A 14,537-nucleotide genomic window follows, 5' to 3' on the forward strand; every position below is an offset into this window, starting at 1 on the left:
GCATTTATACATTACATTATACATTACATATATACATTGACATTATACATTACATTACCATTATACATTACAATTACATATATACATTTTACATTACATTACATTCATTACATTACATTATACATTACATTTACATTATACATTACATTACATTATTACATTTACATTACATTTACATTATACATTACATTATACATTACATTACATTATACATTTACATTATACATTACATACATTATTACATTACACATTATACTTACATTAATACATTACATTACATTATTACATTACAACATTATTACATTACATTATACATGACATTACATTATACATTTTACATTACATATACATTTACATTGTACATATATACATGACATTGTACATTACACATTATACATTACACATTATACATTACATATACATTACACATATATACATTATACATTACATTATACATTACATTACATTATACATTACATTACATTATTACATATATTGTACATATAATACATGTACATATACATGATTGTACATTATACATGACATTGTACATTATACATGACATTGTACATTATACATTACATTACATATACTATACATTACTACATTACACTTACACATGACATTATACATGACATTATACATTACATTATACATTAACATTATACATTACATTACATTACATTATACATTACATTATACATTACATTATACATTACATTACATTACATTACATTTATACAATTACACTATACATTATACATTACGCATTATATTATACATGACATTACATTATACATTACGCATTATATTATACATGATTCAATATACATAACATATTTTACGTCATACATTACATTATTCATTATACATGATTTATATATTACATTTTCCTGTGTAGCTCAGTTGGTAGCGCATGGCACTTGCAACACCAGGGTTGCGGTATTGGAGGATGTCATTGACTAACAGTCTGTTTTTCAGGAGACCAACAACATTGGCCTATGTGATTCTGTGCACGTTACCATGCTTCTCTATTCTGATCGCCGGTTCCAAGGTAAAACATCATTTTTTTAAAATTATATAAATGTGAGTGCATGTGTCACTTGATTTATGACTCTCTCGTGAGTGGAGTATGTGTGCACAGTGACCAAACACACACACACAGGTACAGGGGGTGACGGGGAGTCAGGTGCTCACTAACAATCCTAAATACAACAGGTTGACTATTATCCACGGTGGAATGAAGTAGGAACCAAACAAAAGGTTTCGTCATGTCATTACATTCTCACCCTACAGTCACCCTAACAGTCTCACCCTAACAGTCTCACCCTAACAGTCTCACCCTAACAGTCTCACCCTAACAGTCTCACCCTAACAGTCTACCCTAACAGTCTCACCCTAACAGTCTCACCCTAACAGTCTCACCCTAACCGCCCCACCCTAACCGCCCACCTCAACCGCCCACCCTAACGCCTACACCGCTCACCCTACCGCCTCACCCTAACCGCCTCACCCTAAACGCCTCACCCTAACCGCCTCACCCTAACCGTCTCACCCTAACCGTCTCACCCTAACCGTCTCACCTAACCTTAACCCTAATAACCAACACTTGGTCACAACATATACCAGCTACATTCCTTTTTCATAGTATCTCCTTCGCTGATGTTCAGGACATTCAATGAGATCTTACTGCCAAAATCTTATAACGAAGATTTATGATTTATTCTATCTCAATGAAGACGTTTTGCCTGACCGTGCTGTCCTTATGAAGACGTTTTCTGACGGTGTCTCTATGAAGACGTTTTTTTTCCTGACGGGTCTCTATGAAGACGTTTTCCTGACGGCGGGTCTCTATGAGACGTTTTCCTGACGGCGTCTCTATGAAAAGACGTTTCCTGAACGAGGCGTCTCTATGAAGACCTTTCCTGACGGCGTCTCTATGAAGACGTTTTCCTGACGTGTCTCTAGAAGACGTTTTCCTGACGTGTTCTATGAAGACGTTTTCCTGACGTGTCTCTATGATACGTTTCCTGACGGCGTCTCTATGATGACGTTTTCCTGACCATGTCTCTATGAAGACGTTTTCCCTGGACCAGTGTCTCTATGAAAGACCGTTAAATCTCCTCCCTAAAAAAAAAAAAAAGTAATGTATATCTGCTACTAGTAATGTATATCTGCCACAAGTGCTGTACATCTGCTACTGGTAATGTATATCTGCCACTAGTGATGTATATTTGCTACTAGTAATAATAGTAATGTATATCTGCTACTAGTAATGTATATCTGCCACAAGTGATGTATATCTGCTACCGGTAATGTACATCTGCTACCGGTAATGTACATCTGCTACCGGTAATGTACATCTGCTACCGGTAATGTATATATGCTACCGGTAATGTATATCTGCTACCGGTAATGTATATCTGCTACCGGTAATGTATATATGCTACTGGTAATGTATATATGCTACTGGTAATGTATATATGCTACTGGTAATGTATAGCTGGTAATGTATATCTGCTACAAGTGATATATATATATATATATATATATATATATATATGCTACCAGTGATGTACAGTGGGGAGAACAAGTATTTGAAACACTGCCGATTTTGCAGGTTTTCCTACTTACAAAGCATGTAGAGGTCTGTAATTTTTATCATAGGTACACTTCAACTGTGAGAGATGGAATCAGAATCAGAAATACAGTGTAGACATTGTTAATGTTGTAAATGACTATCGTAGCTGGAAACGGCTGATTTTGACTGGAATATCTATATAGGCGTACAGAGGCCCAATATCAGCAACCATCACTCCTGTTTTCCAATGGCACGTTGTGTTAGCTAAACGAAGTTGATCATTTTAAAAGGCTAATTGATTATTAGATAACCCTTATGCAATTATTTTAGCACAGCTGAAAACTGTTCTGATTAAAGAACTGGCCTTTAGACTAGTTGAGTATCTGGAGCATCAGCATTTGTGCGTTCGATTACAGGCTCAAACTGTCCAGAAACAAAGCACTTTCTTCTGAAACTCTTGTTCTGAGAAATGAAGGCTATTCCATGCAAGAAATTGCCAAGAAACTGAAGATCTCGTACAACGCTGTGTACTACTCCCTTCACAAAACAGAGCAAACTGGCTCTAACCAGAATAGAAAGAGTGGTAGGCCCCGGTGCCCAACTGAGCACGAGGACAAGTACATTAGAGTCTCTAGTTTGAGAAACAGATGCCTCACAAGTCCTCAACTGGCAGCTTCATTAAATAGTACCCGCAAAACACCAGTCTCAACGTCAACAGTGAAGAGGCAACTCCGGGATACTGGCCTTCTAAGCAGAGTTCCTCTGTCCAGTGTCTGTGTTCTTTTGCCCATCTTAATCTTTTATTTTTATTGGCCAGTCTGAGATATGGCTTTTTCTTTGCAACTCTGCCTAGAAGGCCAGCATCCCGGAGTCACCTCTTCACTGTTGACGTTGACACTGGTGTTTTGCGGGTACTATTTAATGAAGCTGCCAGTTGAGGACTTGTGAGGTGTAGACTGACTAGTTTCAGAAGAAAGTGCTTTGTTCCTGGATATTTTGAGCCTGTAATCGAACCCACAAATGCTGATGCTCCAGACACTCAACTAGTCTAAAGAAGGCCAGTTTTTTTATTGCTTCTTTAATCAGAAGAACAGTTTTCATCTGTGCTAACATAATTGCAAAATGGTTTTCTAATGATCAATTATTCTTTTAAAATGATCAACTTGTATTAGTTAACACAACGTGCAATTGGAACACAGGAGTGATGGTTGCTGATAATGGGCCTCTGTAGATATTCCATTCAAAATCAGCCGTTACCAGCTACAATAGTCATTTACAACATTAACAGTGTTTACACTGAATTTCTGATCAATTTGATATTTCAATGGACAAAAAATGTGCTTTTCTTTCAAAAACAAGGACATTTCTAAGTGACCCCAAACTGTTGAAAGGTAGTGTATATATTGTAGTGTGTATATATTGTAGTGTGTCTCCCCACTCATACCACTCCCAGACAGTCCTAGAAAAATTCAAGCTTGAGAAATTGCTCATTGCTAAGAACTATTTTTGACCATTTTGATTGAAAACAATCACTGTAAGATACTTAATTCTTACCCAGATGTTTTTATTTCACCTTTATTTAACCAGGTAGGCCAGTTGAGAACAAGTTCTCATTTACAACTGCAACCTGGCCAAGATAAAGCAAAGCAATGCGACACAAACAACAACACATAGTTACACATGGAATAAACAAACGTACAGTCAATAACACAACAGAAAAAAAATCTATAAACAGTGTGTGCAAATGAGGTAAGGCAATAAGTAGGCCGTAGTGGCGAAGTAATTAGAATTTAGCAATTAAACACTGGAGTGATAGATGTGCAAGTAGAGATACTGTGGTGAAAAGGAGCAAACATAAATAAATAACAATATGGGATGAGGTAGTTGGATGGGCTATTTACAGATGGGCTATGTACAGGTGCAATGATCTGTGAGCTGCTCTGACAGCTGATGCTGAAAGTTAGTGAGGGAGATATGAGTCCCCAGCTTCAGTGATTTTTGCAATTCGTTCCTGTCATTGGCAGCAGAGACCTGGAAGGAAAGGCGGCCAAAGGAGGAATAGGCTTTGGGGGTGACCAGTGAAATATACCTGCTGAAGCGCGTGATTCGGGTGATTGCTGCTATGGTGACCAGTGAGCTGAGATAAGGTGGGGCTTTACCTAGCAAAGACTTATAGATGACTTGGAGCCAGTGGGTTCGGCGATGAATATACGAAGCGAGGGCCAGCCAACGAGAGCATACAGGTCACAGTGGTGGGTAATATATGGGACTTTGGTGACAAAACGGATGGCACTGTGGTAGACTGCATCCAATTTGCTGAGTAGAGTGTTGGAGGCTATTTTGTAAATGACATCGCTTAAGTCAATGATCGGTAGGATAGTCAGTTTTACGAGGGTATGTTTGGCAGCATGAGTGAAGGATGCTTTGTTGTGAAATAGGAAGCCGGTTCTAGATTTAATTTTGGATTGGAGATGCTTAATGTGAGTCTGGAAGGAGAGTTTAACAGTCTAACCAGACACCTAGGTATTTGTCATTGTCCACATATTCTAAGTCAGAACCGTCCAGAGTAGTGATGCTGGACGGGCGGGCAGGTGCGGGCAGCGATCGGTTGAAGAGCATGCATTTAGTTTTACTAGCATTTAAGAGCAGTTGTAGGCCACGGAAGGAGAGTTGTATGGCATTGAAGGTTGTCCGGAGGTTAGCTAACACAGTATCCAAAGAAGGGKCAGAATTATACAGAATCAAATATTATTTGATAGAGATAAAAAGACAGCTGCATTGGACCTTTTAGAAATGATTAAATCCAAATGGAAACTGTAGTAATGATGATGGACCTACATTCATATTGTTTCTTGACTGGGTCCAGCTCGCTGAAAAAGCTAAACAGTCAGAGAGCATCAAAAATTCCCAAAACAATGGATTCAGATGATTTTTTCCACGTTTTGTCAGCAAGGAAATATAACACATTTTCAATGTGGCCCTCCGGACCTCGTTGAAGACCGAATGCGGTCCCTGGGGCAATACGAGTTTGACACCCCTAATGTAGACAATATTGCCATAGTCTGTAACTGGTAAGAATTTCGACTGAATGAACTGTTTTCTGCTATTTGATGAAAGGCATGACCTATTTCTATAAAATAAGTCAATTTTTATTCTTCTAAGCAGGGACACGATCAATGTGGGCACCACTGATACTACTATATAATGATCTCCTGTTGTCTCCTCCAGCAGACCGTATGGAAATGGATCTGGACATGCCGGGTCCTGTTCTGACCCACCTGGAGCAGGTGAACAGCGTGTCGGGTCAACTGTACTATGAGAGGGGTCAGAACGGGGTGTTGGGGAACGGCTCGGCTACAGGGAGGTGGAGGGACCAGGAAGCAGTCGGCTCACGACCAACCAGCGCAGCCTACCTGTACTCCTCGTCACACTCCCACTCTGGCCCGCTCCGTGTCCTGTGGTCCCAGGATATGAGGTCAGAGGTGTTTGTTCACAGCTTCCTGTTCTGGATGGATGTGGTGGAGCTGGTGCGCGTGGCGGGGATTCCAGATGTGTTTTACTCTGGCTGGGTGTTTGCTGTCTACATCCTGGCATTTCTGTCCTGTCTCCGTCTGGCAGTGACACCTCACAGCGCTCTACTGCCATCAGCTGGCTTTTTCCTGCAGGACCTGCCTTTCCTGCTGCTGCGCCTCGCTCTGATCTCTGTCCACGGCTACATCACACCGCTGCTTTACCCAATGAAGAACCTGTTGGTCTGCCTGACATTCACCTACTTCAACTTCCTGACCAAGCTCCACCTCTTCCGCAGAGAGAGCATGTTCTAGTCTTGCCCACCAGCCAGCTCTCTCTGTCGAGACGTCTGGTTTCACAACGCCTCAGAACTGGACTTGACGGGGAGTCTATGGCAGGAGCAGTGAAAACAGGAGTGGTGTAAAGTACTTTTTGGGTATCTGTACTTATATTTACTATTTATATTTTTGACAACTTTTACTCCACTACATTCCTAAAGAAAATAATGTACTTTTTACTCCTTTCATTTTCCCTGTCACCCAAAAGTACACATCACATTTTGATTGCTTAGCTGCACAGGATAATTGTCTAATTCACACACTTATCAAGATAACATCCCTGGTCATCCCTACTGCCTCTGATCTGGCAGACTCACTAAACACAAATGCTTAATTTGCTAATTATATCTGAGTGTTGAACTGTGCACCTGGCTATCCGTAAATTTAAAAAACAAGAAAATCGTGTTGTCTGGTTTGCTTAATATAAGGAATTTTCTATTATTTATACTTTTACTTTTGATACTTAAGTACATTTAAAACCAAATACTTTTAGACTTTTACTCAAGTAATATTTTATTGGTTGACTTTCACTTTTTTACTTGAGTCATTTTCTATTAATTTTACTTTTGCTCAAGGATAAATTAGGTACTTTTTCCACCACTGGTAAACAGTCCGTTTTAACTGGCTGATCGCTCAGTCCATCACCATCTAGCAGAACCCTTAGAACCTCCCCCCTACATTGTAAAGTTCAATGTGCCAAGCAGAGCAAGTGATTTAGGAAAATCTGAAAGTATGCATCTTAGAATTTTTTTCACATATAAACTGTATATGCCCAGACACAGAATCAGTTGAGCTTCCCAAAAATAATATGTGATCGAACACTTTGCCATTTCTCAAATTCCCATAATACAGCTGTAGCCGGCTCGCTCCCTCTCACGCCTCGATTTTAACTACACCCCTTTCAAGTCTTTGTAGCACAGTGTTACCAGGCTCTATATGTCAGCAAATGGAGCCTGGGGACAAGGTTAAGTTCTAAAGAGATGACATCATCAGGATTCACTGAGTTGTTATTGGTTTTTATACCATAGAGGAAGAGGAAGACATTAGGGCTAGCCCATGTCCCCTAGGGCTAGGGAGTGAACATTATTTATAATAAGGGTTACATGGGGAAAATTGGACCTCTCTGAAATGAAAATGGATGCCCTGCCTGAACCATCCCCTATACCCCAAAATAATAATTAAAATGAAATGGAAAGCAGAGAACATGTCTACAATTTATCCTCACTTCTTGGACAGACCAAAACCTTAGGATATGTCATTTAAAAAACGGTTCTTTGTCCTGTAAGCATTACATGGCAAAGCGATCATTTTGATAGTTCATGGGGTTGCAGGCCAGGAGTTTGTGGGTTTGCAGACCACCGTAGACAAGAGTAGGGGTGGAAAGATTTCATTTATAGTAGAAGCTATCAGATTAATCTATCGTATTTGCAGCACCGAGAAAGAATTACGTTTCATTAACATTCCATGCAATTCTATGTAATTTAACATATTAGCATAATCTTTTTGTAATACCACAAATTACTGAAATTACAGACTGAGAATGGACAGAGATAGGCCTATGTGTTCATCTTTAACTGTTCGCTGCTCTGGCACCCCAATGGTGGAACAAACTCCCTCACGACGCCAGGTCAGCGGAGTCAATCACCACCTTCCGGAGACACCTGAAACCCCACCTCTTTAAGGAATACCTAGGATAGGATAAAGTAATCCTTCTAACCCCCCCCCCCCTATAAAAAAGAGTTAGATGCACTATTGTAAAAGTGGTTGTTCCACTGGATATCATAAGGTGAATGCACCAGTCGCGTCTGGATAAGAGCGTCTGCTAAATGACTTAAATGTATGTAAAATGTAAAATGTACTGTCAAAAGCTAAGCCTACCTTTCCACCCCAGAACAGAGTAGACCTACCTTTCCACCCCAGGACAGAGTAGAGCTTACCTTTCCTCCTAGAACAGAGTAGAGCCTACCCTTTCCTCCCTAGACACAGAGTAAAGAGCCTACCTTCTCCTCCTAAGACAGAGTAGACCTACCTTTCCTCCCCTAGACAGAGTAGACCTACCTTTCCGCCCCAGACAGAGTAGACCTAACCTTTCCGCCCCAGACAGAGTTAGACCTACCTTTCCGCCACTAGACAGAGTAGACCTACCTTTCCACCCCAGACAGAGTAGAGCCTACCTTTCCTCCCTAGACAGAGTAGGACCTACCTTTCCACACCAGTCAGAGTAGGACCTACCTTTCCTCCCTAGACAGAGTAGACCTACCTTTCCGCCCCAGACAGAGTAGACCTACCTTTCCGCCCCAGACAGAGTAGACCTACCTTTCCGCCCCAGACAGAGTAGGCCTACTGACACAGACAATGTAAGCTTTAACTGCTGGCTACTTTTCTTCCGTGGCTTAACCTAATGAGAGAAGGTAATAAGTGTTTCCCTAAAAATGGTCTGGGTTAAACATCTTCTATTGTACAGATAGTGACTAGCTTAATCAATTGATAGTGACAGAATTAGATTACTTCCAAAGCAAAATCAACCTCTGAATGTCAAAGAAATGAAACAATGATATCCCCATAATGTATCACAGACACGTCTTTCCCAGGTATTTTACAGCTTGTTTCTTGTATAAGGTATTCCATACCCCCTAGGGTTAGCCCATATAACTACAAACTACAATACAATGTACAGTGTGTCGTGAGCCATCACTTTTGAGTTAAATGTAAGTTCAGTATTTATTCCTACTCGTACGCCATGTTTGTTCATGTTACATGACTGGACTTCAAGGATGTTAACATTTTTCCAAAAGACTTTGTGGGTCAATCACACCAGGTGATCGCTCGTTAAAGCAATAATATGCGCTAAGATTACCCGCCCAGCTGATCTCAATTTCAACCACAATTGGCCACTATATTACCGCTCCCTAAAGCTGATGTCCATGTTAAAACAACCACATCAACAGAAATCCACTTATTCAAGCTGAACGATGATGGCCAGAGCTTACCCATGGTGTTGTACAATGATTTACATCAACAGAAATCCAACTATTCAAGCTGAAACGATGATGGCAGAGCTTACCCATGGTGTTGTACAATGATTTACATAACAGAAATCCACTTATTCAAGCTGAACGATGATGGCCAGAGCTTACCCATGGTGTTGTACCAATGATTTACATCAACAGAAATCCACTTATTCAAGCTGAACGATGATGGCCAGAGCTTACCCATGGTGTTGTACAATGATTTACATCAACAGTCATCATTTTTGTCAAAGTATGATATACGCTTCCATTCAAAAGTTTGGGGTCACTTAGAAATGTCCTTGTTCTTGAAAGGAAGCACATTTGTTGTCAATTTAAATAACATCAAATTAATCAGAAATACAGCGTAGACATTGTTAATGTTGTAAATGACTATAGTAGACTATTGTAGCTGGAAACTGCAGATTGTTTTAATGGAATATCTACATAGGTGTACAGAGGCCCATTATCAGCAACCATCACTCCTGTGTTCCAATTGCACGTTGTGTTAGCTAATCCAAGTTGATCATTTTAAAAGGCTAATTGATCATTAGAAAAGCCTTTTGCAATTATGTTAGCACAGATGAAAACTGTTGTCCTGATTTTAAAGAAGCAATACAACTGTCTGCCTTTAGACTAGTTGAGTATCTAGCATCAGCATTTGTGGGTTCGATTACAGGCTCAAAATGGCCAGAAACAAAGGACTTTCTTCTGAAACGCGTCAGTCTATTCTTGTTCTGAGCAAGAGGACAAGTACATTAGTGTCTAGTTTGAGAAACAGATACCTCACAAGTCCTCAACTGGCAGCTTCATTAAATAGTACCCACAAAACACCAGTTTCAACGTCAACAGTAAGGAGGCGACTCCGGGATGCTGGCCTTCTAGGCAGAGTTACAAAGAAAAAGCCATATCTCAGACTGGCCAATAAAAAGAAAAGATTAAGATGGGCAAAAGAACACAGACACTGGACAGAGGAACTCTGCCTAGAAGGCCAGTATCCCGGCATCGCCTCTTCACTGTTGACGTTGAGACTGGTGTCAAGGAACTCGTTAATCTGTGTTGTTGTGCTGTTACATTTGTATTGGTGTTTCATGTCCGATGCGCTCAGGGTGTTGTTACAAGTCATTTGCGAGTGCATCATGTACAAAGTCATTTCACTTCCCCTGTGAGAACCATGAGCACAGCTGACTTGGCTTTGCTGTACCGCAGCCGAAGCCTGGCAGCAGCCTACCTACCAAAGGTTGCACAGTGTCCATTACAATGTAGAAAACGCATCTCTATCCCAAACCTTTCAGTAGTTATCTATATTACCCGAGTTTTGTCTTATTCCATTTATTTATATGAAAATGCTAAAACTTTAGATAACAATAGATGGCGAAGTCAAAGATACTGGTTTCCATTTGTTGCAAAGTTTTCCCTAAATGCTTATGACAGATCCAGAACCAGCCAGAGCCAGCTGGCTAATCTTTTGAATACAGTAAAAAACAAACAGCAACAACAACACATTAGCTAGCCAGCTGCACTGACAGCTGTCAGTGCCTTGTTTGTTGATGTTTATACACGTGACGATGTTCCTTCCCCAATTCGTGAATAAGTAGCCTCCATTATTCTTTGGAGGTGGAACCTAAAATAGAGTTTCCGCTCTAGAACAGGAATTAAGTCGAAATAGGGACGGCATTGCCCTCTGGTGGGGTCCTTTACCCCAGTAGTAAGCATTTCACTGTTAGTCTATAACTGTTCTTGACAAAGCATGTGACAAAATAATCGAATTTTATCCTGGTTTTTCAAGACTATTTAGCCCTCTGGTAGGTATTTGCAGTGTGATTTAAAACTCATATCTGAGTAGACTAAGCACAGATCTAACTATTTTGACAATCAGTCTGTACAACTGAAATTACTCATTTTATGAATGTAAAGCTTGTTGGTCTACTTTTCATTTCCAATTTATATAACATGAATAAAAGCTTGTCTTAATACAGTATGGTTGTTTTTTATCAAAAGACAGTAGAGTACAGTAAAGTAGAATGTAATCCAATCAAATTTATTAATGAAGCCTTTCTTACATCAGCTGATGTCACAAAGTGCTGTACAGAAACCCAGCCTAAAACCCCAAACAGCAGGCAATGCAGGTGTAGAAGCACGGTAGCTAGGAACACTCCCTAGAAAGGCCAAAACCTAGGAAGAAACCTAGAGAGGAACCAGGCTATGAGGGGTGGCCAGTCCTCTTCTGGCTGTGCCGGGTGGAGATTATAACAGAACATGGCCAAAATGTTCATAGATGACCAGCAGGTCAAATAATAATAATCACAGTAGTTGTTGAGGGTGCAACAGGTCAGCACCTCAGGAGTAAATGTCAGTTGGCTTTTCATAGCCGATCATTCAGAGTATCTCTACCGCTCCTGCTGTCTCTAGAGAGTAGAAAACAGCAGGTCTGGGACAGGTAGCACGTCCGGTGAACAGGTCAGAGTTCCATAGCCGCAGGCAGAACAGTTGAAACTGGAGCAGCAGCACGGCCAGGTGGACTGGGAACAGCAAGGAGTCATCATGCCAATTAGTCCTGAGTTATGGTCCTAGGGCTCAGGTCCCCCGAGTGAGAGAAAGAAAGAGAAAGAAAGAAAGAATTAGAGAGAGCATACTTAAATTCACACTGGACACCGGATAAGACAGGAGAAGTACTCCAGATATAACAGACTGACCCTGGCCCCCGACACATAAACTACTGCAGCATAAATACTGGAGGCTGAGACAGGAGGGGTCAGGAGACACTGTGGCCCCATCCGATGATACCCCCGAACAGGGCCAAACAGGCAGGATATAACCCCACCCACTTTGCCAAAGCACAGCCCCCACACCACTAGAGGGATATCTTCAATCACCAATTTACCATCCTGAGACAAGGCTGAGTATAGCCCACAAAGATCTCCGCCACGTCACAACCCAGGGGGGGGGGCGCCAATCTGGACAGGAAGATCCCGTCAGTGACTCAACCCACTCAAGTGACGCACCCCTCCTAGGGATGGCATGGAACTATACTGTACTGAACTCTACTTGACTTTCCTGTACTGTTCTGAACTATACTAGACTTTACTGTACTCAAGTTTCTTACAATTCACTGGGTCTATATTCTTACGATAAATATTTTTGAATAATTACCAGCCTTGCTATTTTCAATGTTCCTGATATATCGATATTTCATTGGGCCAAGAGTAAAGAACCTAGACGCAGCTGTCTGGTATCTAACTCGTTTGACTTAATAAAAGTGGAAGTTCAACTGATCTGCTGGTTTATTCTTGTGGGTTTTTGGTTGCGGGTTTTAACATGCAGGTGTCATTTCTTCGGAAGTAGCATTTGAAGAAATCCAGTGGTAAGCAGCAGCTGCCCAATAAGAAAAAAAATAGGATTTACTTTGTTGTACTATTTTAAATATTACATCAACGTTTACAAATTGATCCTCGGAGATGTCTTTACAGCAATGTCATACTTCTTGAATGTGTTCTTAACTGACTTGCCTAGTTAAATAAAGGTGAAATAAAACATCTATGTGGAAACAGATGTATTGGGATAATATTAGAAACAGATGGTCAGATCACTGTACTAGAGTAATGTCATGTGTAATGTATAATTAAGCAATACGGCACGGGTGGGTGTGGTATATGGCCAATATACCACGGCCAAGGGCTGTTCATCGCACGATGCAACGCGGAGTGCCTGGATACAGACCTTAGCCTTGGTATATTGGCCATATGCCACAAATCCCCGAGGTGCCTTAATACAGGCCAGGTCTACAGGCCAGGTCTATTATAATACAGGCCAGGTCTAGTATAATACAGGCCAGGTGTATTATAATACAGGCCAGGTGTATTATAATACAGGCCAGGTCTATTATAATACAGGCCAGGTCTACAGACCAGGTCTAGTATAATACAGGTCAGGTCTATTTTAATACAGGTCAGGTCTACAGGCCAGGTCTATTATAATACAGGCCAGGTTTATTATAGTACAGGCCATGTCAATTATTATACAGACCATGTCTACAGGCCATGTCTATTATAATACAGACCCGGTCTATTATAATACAGGCCAGGTCAATTATTATACAGACCATGTCTACAGGCCAGGTCTAGTATAATACAGTCCATGTCTAGTATAATACAGGCCAGTTCTATTATAATACAGGGCAGGTCTAATATAATACAGGCCAGGTCTATTATAATACAGACCAGATCTATTATAATATAGGCCAGGTCTATTATAATACTGGCCAGGTCTATTATAATACAGGTCAAGTCTATTATAATATAGGCCAGGTCTATTATAATACTGGCCAGGTCTATTATAATACAGGCCAGGTCTCCAGGCCAGGTCTATTATAATACAGGCCAGGTTTATTATAATACAGGGCAAGTCTATTATAATATAGGCCAGGTCTATTATAATACAGGCCGGGTCTATTATTATACTGGAAGGTCTATTATAATAGAGGCCAAGTCTATTATAATATAGGCCAGGTCTATTATAATACTGGCCAGGTCTACAGGCCAGGTCTATTATTATACAGACCAGGTCTACAGGCAAGGTCTAGTATAATACATTCCAGGTCTACAGACCAGGTCTATTATAATACAGGCCAGGTCTACAGNACAGACCAGGTCTATTATAATACAGGCCAGGTCTACAGACCAGGTCTATTATAATACAGGCCAGGTCTACAGGCAAGGTCTAGTATAATACATTCCAGGTCTATTATAATAGATTCCAGGTCTATTATAATACTGGCCAGGTCTATTTTTATACTGGAACGGTCTATTATAATACAGGCAATTTCTAGTATAATAAAGGCCAGGTCTATTATATTACAGACCAGGTCGATTATAATATATGCCACGTCTGTTATAATACAGGCCTGGTCTATTATTATACTGGAAAGGTCTATTATAATACAGGCCAGGTCTATTTTAATACAGGCCAGGTCTATTATTATACAGACCATGTCTACAGGCCAGGTCTAGTATAGTACAGGCCAGTTCTATTATAATACAGGCCAGGTCTATTATAATACAGGCCATGTCTACAGGCCAGGTCTATTATAATACAGGCCAG

At 40.6% G+C, this 14,537-nt stretch overlaps 1 protein-coding gene and 1 long non-coding RNA gene across 2 annotated transcripts in view; both read left to right on the forward strand.

Annotated features, from left to right (window-relative positions):
* The window catches only part of tmem236 (transmembrane protein 236), a 31,347-nt gene extending 23,201 nt beyond the window's left edge, over positions 1–8,146 (forward strand). The window contains 1 exon segment of the mRNA XM_070437155.1: positions 5,747–8,146. Coding sequence (XP_070293256.1) covers positions 5,747–6,405 — 659 coding nt within the window. The 3' untranslated portion in view covers positions 6,406–8,146.
* Positions 8,147–8,197: 51 nt separating this feature from the next.
* LOC139023647 (uncharacterized) lies at positions 8,198–11,416 on the forward strand. The gene is made up of 2 exons (XR_011474801.1): positions 8,198–8,326; positions 8,566–11,416. It is a non-coding gene; the product is annotated as an uncharacterized lncRNA (long non-coding RNA).
* Positions 11,417–14,537: the final 3,121 nt, after the last annotated feature.

The sequence above is a fragment of the Salvelinus sp. IW2-2015 genome, linkage group LG34, assembly GCF_002910315.2.
Source record: "Salvelinus sp. IW2-2015 linkage group LG34, ASM291031v2, whole genome shotgun sequence".
NCBI lineage: Eukaryota > Metazoa > Chordata > Actinopteri > Salmoniformes > Salmonidae > Salvelinus > Salvelinus sp. IW2-2015.